The 18,188-nt window shown below is 48.0% G+C and overlaps 1 protein-coding gene and 1 long non-coding RNA gene across 3 annotated transcripts in view; one reads left to right on the top strand and one right to left on the bottom strand.

The window, feature by feature from the left end:
- Positions 1-18,188, bottom strand: part of LOC134958670 (uncharacterized) — a 358,801-nt gene that overhangs the window by 103,676 nt on the left and 236,937 nt on the right. The window lies entirely within an intron of this gene.
- CAMKV (CaM kinase like vesicle associated) overlaps positions 1-18,188 on the top strand; it is a 188,152-nt gene that overhangs the window by 162,758 nt on the left and 7,206 nt on the right. For both annotated transcript variants that reach the window (XM_063941408.1, XM_063941406.1), the window contains one exon: positions 1,426-1,513. In XM_063941408.1, the coding sequence (XP_063797478.1) occupies positions 1,426-1,513 (88 nt within the window). The remainder of the gene's footprint in view (positions 1-1,425; positions 1,514-18,188) is intronic.

Below are 18,188 nucleotides of genomic sequence, written 5' to 3'. Positions count from 1 at the left end.
TCCACCTCACGCTGACCACACCACAGTATACTCTAGGCGAGAGCTGGGCTATATGCTCCGCCTCACGCTGACCACACCACAGTATACTCTAGACGAGAGCTGGGATATATGCTCCACCTCACGCTGACCACACCACAGTATACTCTAGGCGAGAGCTGGGCTATATGCTCCGCCTCACGCTGACCACACCACAGTATACTCTAGACGAGAGCTGGGATATATGCTCCACCTCACGCTGACCGCACCACAGTATACTCTAGGCGAGAGCTGGGCTATATGCTCCGCCTCACGCTGACCGCACCACAGTATACTCTAGGCGAGAGCTGGGCTATATGCTCCGCCTCACGCTGACCGCACCACAGTATACTCTAGGCGAGAGCTGGGCTATATGCTCCACCTCATGCTGACCACACCACAGTATACTCTAGGTGTGAAATAGACCTATTGCTCCACCTCATTCATACCGAACCACAGGGAACGTTTTCGGGGCGGCTGCGTGATGTCACATGCAGCCGCTCAGTAAAAAAAATGGGCGCTGACCGCCTGACAACACAGCCAGGGGTCAGCCTTAGAGCTGCCTCCACAATGTAACTGCAGACGCATTGGGGTGCGGCCTCACACATGCTGGGTGGTATTACCCTGTGCTGGGCGGTCCCCAGCATGTGAGGAGAGGAACACAGATCTGGCCGCGTATGCAGCAATCCTCGTTCATCTCTGAATAACCCCCAAAGTCTCTCTGCTGGATGTCTAATCCACTCACATCTTCCGCACTCGCAAGAGACATGGAGACCCGCTCACGTTATCCAATCAGAACATACTTGCCTACCATTCCGGAATGGCCAAGAGGTTACCCTCCACCCAGCCACCCACTTACAAGTGAAGTGGGTGGACTCGGGGGCTGATGATGCAATTTGCGACTATTACATAATCGCAGCCACGCCCATGCTGTACAATGCCAGTAATATCAGCAGTGTATAGCGGTGAGGTGGTCATGGTGACACGCCCCCAGCATGCCCATGTACCGCCCCTATTTCAGGTCAATGGCTCCACCTCCCCCATGCACTGTCTCCCGCTGTGCCAACCTGGCTTCTCCCTTCCTGAGCGGGCAGCCAGGGAGTCTGCACCTATGCATCAGATGCTACAGACACCATTATAATCACATGAACAATTGTGGCCATTTCTGTTATGAAGCCCCCCCAGTGCACCATGGGATAGTCACACTGACATAAAACAAGACAATAAAATCAATGTAACATAAAGTCATATAAAGCCAGCGTTCCTTCTCCTCTGTGTGCTCTCATTGGTCATAACAGAGGTTTTCCATGACATGAGCCTAAACCGCCATCCAGTCTCTGCTATTGTAAACCTGCTACACAAGCGTCCGCTGCTCTCTGGTAATTGGTGCTCATGTTTTTTTATTTTTAGGGTTTCAGGGAATGCAGCATCTGATAAAAACATAAAGGACGGAGTCTGTGCTCAGATTGAGAAAAATTTTGCTAAAGCCAAGTGGAAGGTGAGTTCTCCAATAACTATTATCCCTCTGGTGAGTGTTCCAATACCTATTATCCCTCTGGTGAGTGTTCCAATACCTATTATCCCTCTGGTGAGTGTTCCAATAGCTATTATCCCTCTGGTGAGTTCTCCAATAACTATTATCCCTCTGGTGAGTGTTCCAATTACTATATCCCTCTGGTGAGTGTTCCAATAGCTATTATCCCTCTGGTGAGTTCTCCAATAACTATTATCCCTCTGGTGAGTGTTCCAATTACTATATCCCTCTGGTGAGTGTTCCAATTACTATTATCCCTCTGGTGAGTTCTACATATCCCCCTGGTGAGTGTTCCAATTACTATTATCCCTCTGGTGAGTTCTCAAATAACTATTATCCCTCTGGTGAGTGTTCCAATACCTATTATCCCTCTGGTGAGTGTTCCAATTACTATTATCCCTCTGGTGAGTTCTCCAATAACTATTATCCCTCTGGTGAGTGTTCCAATACCTATTATCCCTCTGGTGAGTGTTCCAATTACTATTATCCCTCTGGTGAGTTCTCCATTAACTATTATCTCTCTGGTGAGTGTTCCAATACCTATTATCCCTCTGGTGAGTTCTCCAATAACTATTATCCCTCTGGTGAGTGTTCCAATACCTATTATCCCTCTGGTGAGTGTTCCAATTACTATTATCCCTCTGGTGAGTTCTCCAATAACTATTATCCCTCTGGTGAGTGTTCCAATACTTATTATCCCTCTGGTGAGTGTTCCAATACCTATTATCCCTCTGGTGAGTGTTCCAATTACTATTATCCCTCTGGTGAGTGTTCCAATTACTATTATCCCTCTGGTGAGTTCTCCAATAACTATTATCCCTCTGGTGAGTGTTCCAATACCTATTATCCCTCTGGTGAGTGTTCCAATAACTATTATCCCTCTGGTGAGTTCTCCAATAACTATTATCCCTCTAGTGAGTGTTCCAATACCTATTATCCCTCTGGTGAGTGTTCCAATACCTATTATCCCTCTGGTGAGTTCTCCAATAACTATTATCCCTCTGGTGAGTGTTCCAATACCTATTATCCCTCTGGTGAGTTCTACATTAACTATTATCCCTCTGGTGAGTGTTCCAATTACTATATTCCTCTGGTGAGTGTTCCAATAACTATTATCCCTCTGGTGAGTGTTCCAATTACTATATCCCTCTGCTGAGTGTTCCAGTAACTATTATCCCTATGGTGAGTGTTCCAATTACTATATCCAATCAATTAGTTCTCCAATAACTATTATCCCTCTGGTGAGTTCTCCAGTTACTATATCCATCCGGTGAGTGCTCTCATAACTATTATCCATCTGGTGAGTGCTCCATTAAATATTATCCCTCTGTTGAGTATTACAATTACTAATATGCCTCTGGTGAGTTCTCCAGTAACTCTTATCCATATGGTGAGTGCTCCAATAACTATTGGGGGTCATTCCGAGTTGTTCGCTCGTTAATTTTTTGTCGCAACAGAGCGAATAGTTGCTAATGCGCATGCGCAATGTCCGCAGTGCGTCTGCGCCAAGTAAATTTGCTATGCAGTTAGGTATTTTACTCACGGCATTACAAGGTTTTTTCTTCGTTCTGGTGATCGGAGTGTGATTGACAGGAAGTGGGTGTTTCTGGGCGGAAACTGGCCGTTTTATGGGTGTGTGTGAAAAAACGCTACCGTTTCTGGGAAAAACGCGGGAGTAGCTGGAGAAACGGAGGAGTGTCTGGCCGAACGCTGGGTGTGTTTGTGACGTCAAACCAGGAACGAAACTGACTGAACTGATCGCAGATGCCGAGTAAGTCTGGAGCTACTCAGAAACTGCTAAGAAGTGTCTATTCGCAATTCTGCTAATCTTTTGTTCGCAATTTTGATGAGCTAAGATTCACTCCCAGTAGGCGGCGGCTTAGCGTGTGCAAAGCTGCTAAAAGCAGCTTGCGAGCGAACAACCTCGGAATGACCCCCCTTATACATTCAGTGTTCCTTTACCTATTTTCCATCAATGTAGAACAGATTGCCAACACAGTTATATAGGTTTAGACAACAAATATCAGGAAAGCAACAAAACCAGAAAAACCTCATACACGGCCAAAGCCATATTGTAAAAAAAATAAGAATTTACTTACCGATAATTCTATTTCTCGTAGTCCGTAGTGGATGCTGGGGACTCCGTAAGGACCATGGGGAATAGCGGCTCCGCAGGAGACTGGGCACAAAAGTAAAGCTTTAGAACTACCTGGTGTGCACTGGCTCCTCCCCCTATGACCCTCCTCCAAGCCAGTTAGGATACTGTGCCCGGACGAGCGTACACAATAAGGAAGGATTTTGAATCCCGGGTAAGACTCATACCAGCCACACCAATCACACCATATAACTTGTGATCTAAACCCAGTTAACAGCATGATAACAGAGGAGCCTCTAGAAAAGATGGCTCACTACAGCAATAACCCGATTTTTTGGTAACAATAACTATGTACCAGTATTGCAGACAATCCGCACTTGGGATGGGCGCCCAGCATCCACTACGGACTACGAGAAATAGAATTATCGGTAAGTAAATTCTTATTTTCTCTAACGTCCTAAGTGGATGCTGGGGACTCCGTAAGGACCATGGGGATTATACCAAAGCTCCCAAACGGGCGGGAGAGTGCGGATGACTCTGCAGCACCAAATGAGAGAACTCCCGGTCCTCCTCAGCCAGGGTATCAAATTTGTAGAATTTTACAAACGTATTTGCTCCTGACCAAGTAGCTGCTCGGCAAAGTTGTAAAGCCGAGACCCCTCGGGCAGCCGCCCAAGATGAGCCCACCTTCCTTGTGGAATGGGCTTTTACAGATTTTGGCTGTGGCAGGCCTGCCACAGAATGTGCAAGCTGAATTGTACTACAAATCCAACGAGCAATAGTCTGCTTAGCAGCAGGAGCACCCAGCTTGTTGGGTGCATACAGAATAAACAACGAGTCAGATTTTCTGACTCCAGCCGTCCTGGAAACCTATATTTCCAGGGCTCTGACAACGTCTAGCAACTTGGAGTCCTCCAAGTCCCTAGTAGCCGCAGGCACCACAATAGGTTGATTCAGGTGAAACGCTGAAAACCACCTTAGGGAGAAACTGAGGACAAGTCCTCAATTCCGCCCTGTCCGAATGGAAAATCAGATGAGGGCTTTTACAGGATAAAGCCGCCAATTCTGACACGCACCTGGCCCAGGCCAGGGCCAACAGCATGACCACTTTCCATGTGAGATATTTTAACTCCACATATTTAAGTGGTTCAAACCAATGTGACTTTTGGAACCCAAAAACTACATTTAGATCCCAAGGTGCCACTGGAGGCACAAAAGGAGGCTGTATATACAGTACCCCTTTCACAAACGTCTGAACTTCAGGGACTGAAGCTAGTTCTTTTTGGAAGAAAATTGACAGGGCCGAAATTTGAACCTTAATAGACCCCCATTTCAGGCCCATAGACACTCCTGTTTGCAGGAAATGTAGGAATCGACCTAGTTGAAAATTCCTCCGTCGGGGCCTTACTGGCCTCGCACCACGCAACATATTTTCGCCAAATGCGGTGATAATGTTTTGCGGTTATATCTTTCCTGGCTTTGATCAGGATAGGGATGACTTCATCCGGAATGCCTTTTTCCTTCAGGATCCGGCGTTCAACCGCCATGCCGTTAAACGCAGCCGCGGTAAGTCTTGGAACAGACAGGGTCCTTGCTGGAGCAGGTCCCTTCTTAGAGGTAGAGGCCACGGATCCTCCGTGAGCATCTCTTGAAGTTCCGGTTACCAAGTCCTTCTTGGCCAATCCGGAGCCACGAATATAGTGCTTACTCCTCTCCATCTTATAATTCTCAGTGCCTTGGTCATGAGAGGCAGAGGAGGGAACACATACACTGACTGGTACACCCACTGTGTTACCAGAGCGTCTACAGCTATTGCCTGAGGGTCCCTTGACCTGGCGCAATACTTGTCGAGTTTTATAAACATGTGGAAGACTTCTGGGTGAAGTCCCCACTCTCCCGGGTGGAGGTCGTGTCTGCTGAGGAAGTCTGCTTCCCAGTTGTCCACTCCCGGAATGAATACTGCTGACAGTGCTATCACATGATTTTCCGCCCAGCGAAGAATCCTTGCAGCTTCTGCCATTGCCCTCCTGCTTCTTGTGTCACCCTGTCTGTTTACGTGGGTGACTGCCGTGATGTTGTCCGAATGGATCAACTCCGGGTGACCTTGAAGCAGAGGTCTTGCTGAGCTTAGAGCATTGTAAATGGCCCTTAGCTTCAGGATATTTATGTGAAGTGATGTCTCCAGGCTTGACCATAAGCTCTGGAAATTCCTTCCCTGTGTGACTGCTCCCCAGCCTCGCAGGCTGGCATCCGTGGTCACCAGGACCCAGTCCTGAATGTGCGGCCCTCTAGAAGATGAGCACTCTGCAACCACCACAGGAGAGACACCCTTGTGCTTGGTGACAGGGTTATCCGCTGATGCATCTGAAGATGCGACCCAGACCATTTGTCCAGCAGGTCCCACTGGAAAGTTCTTGCGTGGAATCTGCCGCATGGGATTGCTTCATATGAAGCCACCATTTTTTCCAGAACCATCTCATTGATGTACTGAGACTTGGCTCGGTTATAGGAGGTACCCCGCTAGCTCGGATAACTCCCTGACTTTCTCCTCCGGGAGAAACACCTTTTTCTGAACTGTGTCCAGGATCATCCCTAAGAACAGAAGACGAGTCGTCGGAATCAGCTGCGATTTTGGAATATTGAGAATCCAATCGTGCTGCCGCAACACTACCTGAGATAGTGCTACACCGACCTCCAACTGTTCCCTGGATCTTACCCTTATCAGGGAATCGTCCAAGTAAGGGATAACTAAAATTCCCTTCCTTTGAAGGAGTATCATCATTTCGGCCATTACCTTGGTAAAGACCCGGGGTGCCGTGGACCATCCATACGGCAGCGTCTGAAACTGATAGTGACAGTTCTGTACCATAAACCTGAGGTACCCTTGGTGAGAAGGGTAAATTGGGACATGAAGGTAAGCATCCTTGATGTACCGAGACATCATGTAGTCCTCTTCTTCCAGGTTCGCAATCACTGCTCTGAGTGACTCAATCTTGAATTTGAACCTCTGTATGTAAGTGTTCAAAGATTTTAGATTTAGAATCGGTCTCACCGAGCCGTCCGGCTTCGGTACCACAACAGTGTGGAATAATACCCCGTTCCCTGTTGCAGGAGGGGTACCTTGATTATCACCTGCTGGGAATACAGCTTGTGAATGGCTTCCAAAACTGTCTCCCTGTCAGAAGGAGACATCGGTAAAGCCGACTTTAGGAAACGGCGAGGGGGAGACGTCTCGAATTCCAATTTGTACCCCTGAGATAGCACCTGAAGGATCCAGGGGTCTACTTGCGAGTGAGCCCACTGCGCGCTGAAATTCATTGAGACGGGCCCCCACCGTGCCTGATTCTGCTTGTAAAGCCCCAGCGTCATACTGAGGGCTTGGCAGAGGCGGGAGAGGGTTTCTGTTCCTGGGAACTGGCTGATTTCTGCAGCCTTTTTCCTCTCCCTCTGTCACGGGGCAGAAATGAGGAACCTTTTGCCCGCTTGCCCACGAAAAGACTGCGCCTGATAATACGGCGTCTTCTCATGTTGAGAGGCGACCTGGGGTACAAACGTGGATTTCCCAGCTGTTGCCGTGGCCACCAGGTCTGAAAGACCGACCCCAAATAACTCCTCCCCTTAATAAGGCAATACTTCCAAATGCCGTTTGGAATCCGCATCACCTGACCACTGTCGTGTCCATAACCCTCTACTGGTAGAAATGGACAACGCACTTAGACTTGATGCCAGTCGGCAAATATTCCGCTGTGCATCACGCATATATAGAAATGCATCTTTTAAATGCTCTATAGGCAATAATATACTGTCCCTATCTAGGGTATCAATATTTTCAGTCAGGGAATCCGACCACGCCAACCCAGCACTGCACATCCAGGCTGAGGCGATTGCTGGTCGCAGTATAACACCAGTATGTGTGTAAATACATTTTAGGATGCCCTCCTGCTTTTTATCAGCAGGATCCTTAAGGGCGGCCATCTCAGGAGAGGGTAGAGCCCTTGTTCTTACCAGCGTGTGAGCGCTTTATCCACCCTAGGGGGTGTTTCCCAACGCACCCTAACCTCTGGCAGGAAAGGATATAATGCCAATAACATTTTAGAAATTATCAGTTGTTATCGGGGGAAAACCACGCATCATCACACACCTCATTTAATTTCTCAGATTCAGGAAAACTACAGGTAGTTTTTCCTCACCGAACATAATACCCCTTTTTGGTGGTACTCGTATTATCAGAAATGTGTAAAACATTTTTCATTGCCTCAATCATGTAACGTGTGGCCCTACTGGAAGTCACATTTGTCTCTTCACCGTCGACACTGGAGTCAGTATCCGTGTCGGCGTCTATATCTGCCATCTGAGGTAACGGGCGCTTTAGAGCCCCTGACGGCCTATGAGACGTCTGGACAGGCACAAGCTGAGTAGCCGGCTGTCTCATGTCAACCACTGTCTTTTATAGAGAGCTGACACTGTTACGTAATTCCTTCCAACAGTTCATCCACTCAGGTGTCGACCCCCTAGGGGGTGACATCACTATTACAGGCAATCTGCTCGGTCTCCACATCATTTTTCTCCTCATACATGTCGACACAAACGTACCGACATACAGCACACACACAGGGAATGCTCTGATAGAGGACAGGACCCCACTAGCCCTTTGGGGAGACAGAGGGAGAGTTTGCCAGCACACACCAGAGCGCTATATATATATACAGGGATAACCTTATATAAGTGTTTTTCCCCTTATAGCTGCTGTGACTTTAATACTGCGCGTAATTAGTGCCCCCCTTCTCTTTTTTAACCCTTTCTGTAGTGTAGTGACTGCAGGGGAGAGCCAGGGAGCTTCCCTCCAACGGAGCTGTGAGGGAAAATGGCGCCAGTGTGCTGAGGAGATAGGCTCCGCCCCCTTATCGGCGGCCTTATCTCCCGTTTTTCTATGTATTCTGGCAGGGGTTAAATTCATCCATATAGCCCAGGAGCTATATGTGATGCATTTTTTGCCATCCAAGGTGTTTTTATTGCGTCTCAGGGCGCCCCCCCCCCAGCGCCCTGCACCCTCAGTGACCGGAGTGTGAAGTGTGCTGAGAGCAATGGCGCACAGCTGCAGTGCTGTGCGCTACCTTGTTGAAGACAGGACGTCTTCTGCCACCGATTTTCCGGACCTCTTCTGTCTTCTGGCTCTGTAAGGGGGCCGGCGGCGCGGCTCTGGGACCCATCCATGGCTGGGCCTGTGATCGTCCCTCTGGAGCTAATGTCCAGTAGCCTAAGAAGCCCAATCCACTCTGCACGCAGGTGAGTTCGCTTCTTCTCCCCTTAGTCCCTCGATGCAGTGAGCCTGTTGCCAGCAGGTCTCACTGAAAATAAAAAACCTAAAACTAAACTTTTCACTAAGCAGCTCAGGAGAGCCACCTAGTGTGCACCCTTCTCGTTCGGGCACAAAAATCTAACTGAGGCTTGGAGGAGGGTCATAGGGGGAGGAGCCAGTGCACACCAGGTAGTTCTAAAGCTTTACTTTTGTGCCCAGTCTCCTGCGGAGCCGCTATTCCCCATGGTCCTTACGGAGTCCCCAGCATCCACTTAGGACGTTAGAGAAAACTAATTATAAAAAAAAGGCTGAGAGTATCTGATTTCTACCTATCCCAATATATGACAACACCAACAATCACTGGCAAAGTCCAACAATGATATAACTCATAAACGGCAGTGTTCACAAAGGGATCACCTCTCTTCTATTATCTCTGAGGCCATTTATGAACAAGCTATAGGTGCACTTGCAGCAACAACTAAACAAAGTTCCACGGCCCAATGGGGGTAATTCCAAGTTGATCGCAGCAGGAATTCTGTTAGCAATTGGGAAAAACCATGTGCACTGCAGGGGAGGCAGATATAACATGTGCAGAGAGAGTTAGATTTGGGTGGGGTGTGTTCAAACTGAAATCTAAATTGCAGTGTAAAAATAAAGCAGCCAGTATTTACCCTGCACAGAAACAAAATAACCCACCCAAATCTAACTCTCTCTACACATGTTATATCTGCCTCCCCTGCAGTGCACATGGTTTTGCCCAGTTGCTAACAAACTTGCTGCTGCGATCAACTCAGAATTACCCCCAATATTCTGCCCACACACAGTGGTTATATACTACGCATTTATCAAACTTACAACAGATTGCTAGGTTTCATCGGTTCTGTTAAGGGAAGGGTGCAATGTTTCCCTCTGTGACTGAGAACTGACCACAAGGGACAGATTCCTGATGGTGAGAGTGGGTGGCAAAGGGAAGTTGCCAGGTTCTCTACCCTTACAGATACATGAATTTCATGGGCTAGATCAGCCCCATTCATTCAGATCAGGAACACAATACAGCAGGGGTAAATCCAGTCCCTGTCTTTCCAACTAACGCAGCCAGGCTGATGAAGCTTTCATGTGTCTAGAAGCATGCACAGGGTAGAACACTCTCCTCTCTGCATGATGGAGCCAGGGAGACAGAGGCACTGCCTACTTCCCTACCAGACACCTACAAGTCTGGGGAGAGATTTAATCCTTTAAATTCATGCCCAAACACCCTCCAAAATCTTTGCCAGTGAACCTGGTTCATGTCTGGTCAACAGTGACTTTCAGAGGGTGAGTGGCCCTGACCTGGGACAACAGTTTACTGCATGTCCCTACCTTAGTCCTCCAGGCAATTAGCTGGCTGAGACTCCCATAAGTCCTTGCACCTCCTGAGTGCATTCAAACTCAGGAGCCGTCATTAGCAGTCCCTCTGACAGCTTACTGAGTGTAGCTGCTGGTAGCAGGGGTCTGTGTGATGGCCAAGTGTCACCCCATCAGCCTTAAACCATGGTCTTCCAAGGATTGGGGAGGACCCCTGTCGTCACCACAACCTCCACAGCCCAAGGATAGTGAAGAGCCATGAAATCTAATATACTTTATTTTATATATTAATTTATCAACCTTTATTTACTACCAGTCGGCTTCAACCATTACAGAACCACAGCATGGGACTTAGTACTCCTGGCTGCCGGGTGCCACCCCCAACCACACCTTTAGCGCTGCAGCCGCCGGACATTGCAGTGGTGTCAAAGTTATGTGCACACCAATTTATTTTAATATTTGTTTATATACATGTAAAAGCTTCATCACCCCTCAGACTCTGTCCGGTGCTACAGTGCAATACTCTAGAACAGGCATGTCCAACCTGCGGCCCTCCAGCTGTTGTGAAACTACATATCCCAGCATGCCCTGACATTGTTTTGCTGTCAGAGAATACTAAAGCTGTGTCAGGGCATGCTGGGATGTGTAGTTTCTCAACAGCTGGAGGGCCGCAGGTTGGACATGCCTGCTCTAGAAGAAGAGACAGAAGAAACATCTGAGTTACATTTGTACACCCCAGTTGCATTAAACCATGAGACAGGAACCTGGGACATACGTGTAGACCATTTATTGTTTTCCAAGCTCCTCTCTCGGTGATGCCTAATGCGTGACCCTGGAATGGTAATTACAGGCTTGATTTATACATAGCGAGGGATATGCGGCATATTTAGTGGTACAGTTACATCTCCAGTGTATTATTATCTCACTTACATATTACGTCTGCATAACAACATGACCTGTTCCTTATTTTAGCGGTTTCATATAATCATTGTCTCGGTTTGATAAGGAGTTTATTACATTACTTTTATGAGTATTGCTTCATGTTTTTAACATGAGGAGTTAGACCGGCTGAACTAAGTACACTTCTATTTATAGTTTGTATTCTATTTAACAGTTTTAAATCAGTGTGAATCATTCAGAATGCTATTTATTGATCTAGCACTAGTATACTGCACTCCAATTGGGAACAAGCACAGTAACAAAAGTAAACCGGGTATTACAGACAAAGTGGCAGGAGGGCACAGCTTGCAAGCTTACAATCTACACAGTGGGTTCTGCACCACTCTTATCTCTGTGTGGTTGTGATTCCATAGTGAAAGTGAGAGGAATTTATCAGTGATTTTCAATCTTTTTTCAATTCGCAGCACACTAAACAAGATTTTAAAACTGCCAAGGCACAACATTGTTCCCCAAGGGGGAAAAAACCCACACATTGGGGTATATTTACTAAGGTCCCGATTTTGACCGAGATGCCGTTTTTTCTTCAAAGTGTCATCTTGGTAATTTACTAAGCAAAAATCACGGCAGTGATGAGGGCATTCGTAATATTTTGGAAGTCCTAGGAAAAAATCACGAATCAATACACCATCGGTCAAATACGCCTGCAATTTGGTAGAAATCGGGAATTTACTAAAAAGTGCAAAACACAAACACTGCCGACAATAGCCAAACACTGCCGTGATGAAATACAAATCGTGAAAAAGTGCTAAAAAAAACAGACCTGCTTTTTTATCCCGTGTTTGTATAGGCATGCACGGATCCATGAGATCCGTGCATGTTTTTCAGTGGGAAGGGGTGGGAAATGTTTTAATTTTTCCAAAAAAAAAATGCGTGGGGTCCCCCCTCCTAAACCAAACCAGCCTCGGGCTCTTTGAGCCGGCCCTGGTTGCAAAAATATGGGGAAAAAATTGACAGGGGTTCCCCCATATTTAAACAACCAGCACCGGGCTCTGCGCCTGGTCCTGGTTCCAAAAATACGGGGGACAAAAAGCGTAGGGGTCCCCCGTATTTTTGAAACCAGCACCGGGCTCCACTAGCTGGACAGATAATGCCACAGCCGGGGGTCACTTTTATACAGCGCCCTGCGGCCGTGGCATTAAATACCCAACTAGTCACCCCTGGCCGGGGTACCCTGGAGGAGTGGGAACCCCTTCAATCAAGGGGTCCCCCCCCTCCAGCCACCCAAGGGCCAGGGCTGAAGCCCGAGGCTGTCCCCCCCCCCCATCCAATTGGCTGCGGATGGGAGGCTGATAGCCTTTGTTGAAAGTTATGAATATTGTTTTTAGTAGCAGTACTACAAGTCAAAGCAAGCCTCCCCCGCAAGCTGGTACTTGGAGAACCACAAGTACCAGCATGCGGCGGAAAACCGGGCCCGCTGGTACCTGTAGTACTACTACTAAAAAAATACCCCAATTAAAACATAAGACACACACCTTGAAAGTATAACTTTAATACATACATCCACACCTCCATATACACATACTTACCTTATGTTCACACGAGGGTCGGTCCTCTTCTCCAGTAGAATCCATGGTGTACCTGTTGAAAAAATCCTACTCACCAAATCCAGTGTAGATGGCTCCTCGGGTAATCCATTTGTAATCCAGGTACTTGTAAAAATAAAAAAACGGACACCCGACCTCGCACTGAAAGGGGCCCCATGTTTTCACATGGGACCCCTTTCCCCGAATGCCAGAAACCCCCTCTGACTTATGTCTAAGAGGGTTCCATCAGCCAATCAGGGAACGCCACGTTGTGGCACCCTCCTGATTGGCTGTGTGCTCCTGTACTGTATGACAGGCGGCACACGGCAGTGTTACAATGTAGCGCCTATGCGCTCCATTATAACCAATGGTGGGAACTTTCAGGTCAGCGGTGAGGTTACTTTCGGTCACCCGCTGAGCAGAAAGTTCCCACCATTGGTTATAATGGAGCGCATAGGCGCTACATTGTAACACTGCCGTGTGCCGCCTGTCATACACTACAGGAGCACACAGCCAATCAGGAGGGTGCCACAACGTGGCGTTCCCTGATTGGCTGAAGAAACCCTCTTAGACATAAGTCAGAGGGGGTTTCTGGCAGTCGGGGAAAGGGGTCCCATGTGAAAACATGGGGCCCCTTTCAGTGCGAGGTCGGGTGTCCGTTTTTTTATTTTTACAAGTACGTGGATTACAAATGGATTACCCGAGGAGTCCTCTACACTGGATTTGGTGAGTAGGATTTTTTCAACAGGTACACCATGGATTCTACTGGAGAAGAGGACCGACCCTCGTGTGAACATACTGTAGGTAAGTATGTGTATATGGTGGTGTGTATGTATGTATTAAAGTTATACTTTCAAGGTGTGTGTGTAAAGTCTTTATTGGGGTATTTTTTTAGTAGTAGTACTACAGGTACCAGCGGGCCCGGTTTTCTGCCGCATGCTGGTACTTGTGGTTCTCCAAGTACCAGCTTGCGGGGGAGGCTTGCTGGGACTTGTAGTACTGCTACTAAAAACAATATTCATAACTTTCAACAAAGGCTATCAGCCTCCCATCCGCAGCCAATTGGATGGGGGGGCAGCCTCGGGCTTCACCCCTGGCCCTTGGGTGGCTGGAGGGGGGGGACCCCTTGATTGAAGGGGTTCCCACTCCTCCAGGGTACCCCGGCCAGGGGTGACTAGTTGGGTATTTAATACCACGGCCGCAGGGCGCTGTATAAAAGTGACCCCCGGCTGTGGCATTATCTGTCCAGCTAGTGGAGCCCGGTGCTGGTTTCAAAAATACGGGGGACCCCTACGCTTTTTGTCCCCCGTATTTTTGGAACCAGGACCAGGCGCAGAGCCCGGTGCTGGTTGTTTAAATATGGGGGAACCCCTGTCAATTTTTTTCCCATATTTTTGCAACCAGGGCCGGCTCAAAGAGCCCGAGGCTGGTTTGGTTTAGGAGGGGGGACCCCACGCATTTTTTTTTGGAAAAATTAAAACATTTCCCACCCCTTCCCACTGAAAAACATGCACGGATCTCATGGATCCGTGCATGCCTATACAAACACGGGATAAAAAAGCAGGTCTGTTTTTTTTAGCACTTTTTCACGATTTGTATTTCATCACGGCAGTGTTTGGCTATTGTCGGCAGTGTTTGTGTTTTGCACTTTTTAGTAAATTCCCGATTTCTACCAAATTGCAGGCGTATTTGACCGATGGTGTATTGATTCGTGATTTTTTCCTAGGACTTCCAAAATATTACGAATGCCCTCATCACTGCCGTGATTTTTGCTTAGTAAATTACCGAAATGACACTTTGAAGAAAAAACGGCATCTCGGTCAAAATCGGGACCTTAGTAAATATACCCCATTGTCTCCTACGGGAAAATACACAAATTGTCCCCAAAATGAAAAAAACAAAACAAAAAAACACACTGTCCTGCACAGGAAGAAAATAACACACATTGGGGGTGATTCCGAGTTGTTCGCTCGCTAGCTGCTTTCAGCAGCATTGCACACGCTGGGAGTGTATCTTAGCTTAGCAGAAGTGCGAACGAAAGATTAGCAGAATTGCGAATAGAAATTTCTTAGCAGTTTCTGAGTAGCTCCAGACCTACTCACAAATAGCGATCCGTTCAGTCAGTTTCGTTCCTGGTTTGACGTCACAAACACACCCAGCGTTTGCCCAACCACTCCCCCATTTCCCCAGCCACTCCTGCGTTTTGCAACTCGAACGCCTGTGTTTTTCCGCACACTCCCATAAAACGGCCAGTTTCCGCCCAGAAACACCCACTTCCCGTCAATCACACTACGATCAGCACAGCGATGAAACAGCTTTGTTATGCCGTGAGTAAAATACCTAACTTTTGTGTAAAATAACTAAGCGCATGCGCTCTGCGAACCTTGCGCATGCGCAGTAAGCGACTAATCGCAGTATACCAAAAATCGGCAACGAGCGAACAACTCGGAATGACCCCCATTGTCCCCTACAGGAACAAAATAAAAACACAAATAAAACAAATAAAAACATGTTTCCCCCTGTGACTGATCTGTTGCAGGACTGACCACAAGGTTAACCCCCAACAGGAAAAAAAACTAAGAAAATAACATACACATTAGTTATTGCCCCAGCCCCCCACAAAATACTTACCTGACCTGTCAGCAGCAGAGAAGAGAATCAGCTGTGGGCGGCACATAGGTAGTTACGGCTCTGGTGGGCGGCACCAGCACCCAGTGGCTGCAACCTCAGTTACTATCACACTCACTGCAGAGATAGAGCATTAAGCCCTGTTTGGGAGGAACGGTAATGTGATGTGCGTGACCTCTGATGTCACACTATCACATCTCTATAGGCCATGGCGTCTGAGACACCGGAAGAGCCCAACCCTGCCCGGGCCCAATCTTAAGAGTTGGACTGGTGCCGGTGCGCAGTGGCGGGCATCTGCGGTAGCACACTAATGTGCTGTGGCACAGTGGGTGAAAAATGCTATTCCAAAATGTTGTAAAAATAAGATTTTAATCACCGGTAAATCTATTTCTCGTAGTCCGTAGTGGATGCTGGGGACTCCGTAAGGACCATGGGGAATAGCGGCTCCGCAGGAGACTGGGCACAGCTAAGAAAGATTTAGGACTACCTGGTGTGCACTGGCTCCCCCCACTATGACCCTCCTCCAGACTTCAGTAAGGATACTGTGCCCGGAAGAGCTGACACAATAAGGAAGGATTTTGAATCCCGGGTAAGACTCATACCAGCCACACCAATCACACCGTATAACTCGTGATAATATACCCAGCTTAACAGTATGAACACAACAGAGCCTCTCAAAAGATGGCTCAACAATAACCCTTGTAGTTAACAATAACTATATACAAGTATTGCAGACAGTCCGCACTTGGGACGGGCGCCCAGCATCCACTACGGACTACGAGAAATAGATTTACCGGTGAGTAAAATCTTATTTTCTCTGACGTCCTAGTGGATGCTGGGGACCCCGTAAGGACCATGGGGATTATACCAAATGGGGATTATACCAAAGCTCCCAAACGGGCGGGAGAGTGCGGATGACTCTGCAGCACCGAATGAGAGAACTCAAGGTCCTCCTCAGCCAGGGTATCAAATTTGTAGAATTTTGCTAACGTGTTTGCCCCTGACCAAGTAGCAGCTCGGCAAAGTTGTAAAGCCGAGACCCCTCGGGCAGCCGCCCAAGAAGAGCCCACTTTCCTCGTGGAATGGGCTTTTACAGATTTAGGCTGCGGCAGGCCAGCCACAGAATGCGCAAGCTGAATTGTGCTACAAATCCAGCGAGCAATAGTCTGCTTTGAAGCAGGAGCACCCATCTTGTTTGGTGCATACAGGATAAATAGCGAGTCAGTCTTCCTGACTCCAGCCGTCCTGGAAACATAAATTTTCAAGGCCCTGACTACGTCCAGTAACTTGGAGTCCTCCAAGTCCCTAGTAGCCGCAGGCACCACGATAGGTTGGTTCGAGTGAAAAGCTGATACCACCTTAGGAAGAAACTGGGGACGAGTCCTCAATTCTGCCCTATCCATATGGAAAATCAAATAGGGGCTTTTACATGACAAAGCCGCCAATTCTGACCCCCGCCTTGCCGAAGCCAAGGCCAAAAGCATGACCACTTTCCACGTGAGATATTTTAAATCCACGGTTTTGAGTGGCTCAAACCAATGTGACTTTTGGAAACCTAACACCACGTTGAGGTCTCACGGTGCCACTGGAGGCACAAAAGGAGGCTGAATATGCAGCACTCCCTTGACAAATGTCTGAACTTCAGGCAGTGAAGCCAGTTCCATTTTGGAAGAAAATCGATAGAGCCGAAATCTGGACCTTAATGGAACCCAATTGTAGGCCCATAGTCACCTCTGACTGTAGGAAGTGCAGAAATCGACCTAGCTGAAATTTCTCCTTTGGGGCCTTCCTGGCCTCACAGTACGCAACATATTTTCGCCATATGCGGTGATAATGGTTAGTGTTCACTTCTTTCCTAGCTTTAAATAGCGTAGGGATAACTTCCTCCGGAATTCCCTTTTCCTTCAGGATCCGGCGTTCAACCGCCATGCCGTCAACGCAGCCGCGGTACGTCTTGAAACAGACAGGCCCCCTGCTGCAGCAGGTCCTGTCTGAGCGGCAGAGGCCATAGGTCCTCTGAGATCATTTCTTGGAGTTCTGGTTACCAAGCTCTTCTTGGCCAACCCGGAACAATGAGTATAGTTCTTACTCCTCTCCTTCTTATTATTCTCATTACCCTGGGTAAGAGAGGCAGAGAAGGGAACACATACACCGACTGGTACACCCACGGTGTTACCAGAGCGTCCACAGCTATCGCCTGAGGGTCCTTGACCTGGCGCAATATCTTTGTAACTTTTAGTTGAGGCGGGACGCCATCATGTCCACCTGTGGCCTTTCCCAACGGTGTACAATCATTTGGAAGACTTCTGGATGAAGTCCCCACTCTCCCGGGTGGAGGTCGTGTCTTCTGAGAAAGTCTGCTTTGTGATGTTGTCTGACTGGATCAGCACCGGACGGTGTTGAAGCAGGGGTCTAGCCTGACTTAGGGCATTGTAAATGGCCCTTAGTTCCAGAATATTTATGTGTAGGGAAGTCTCCTGACTTTTTCATAGCCTTGGAAGTTTCTTCCCTGTGTGACTGCCCCCCAGCCTCGAAGGCTGGCATCCGTGGTCACCAGGACCCAGACCTCTATGCCGAATCTGCGGCCCCCTAGAAGATGAGCCCTCTGCAGCCACCACAACAACGACACCCTGGCCCTTGGAGACAGGGTCATCCGCCGATGCATCTGAAGATGCGACCCGGACCACATGTCCAACAGATCCCACTGGAAAATCCTTGTATGGGACCTGGCGAATGGAATTTCTTCGTAAGAAGCTACCATCCTTCCCAGGGCTCGCGTGCATTGATGCA

The sequence above is a fragment of the Pseudophryne corroboree genome, chromosome 9, assembly GCF_028390025.1.
Source record: "Pseudophryne corroboree isolate aPseCor3 chromosome 9, aPseCor3.hap2, whole genome shotgun sequence".
Classification (NCBI taxonomy): domain Eukaryota; kingdom Metazoa; phylum Chordata; class Amphibia; order Anura; family Myobatrachidae; genus Pseudophryne; species Pseudophryne corroboree.
This window is presented reverse-complemented; position numbering and strand designations above follow the sequence as displayed.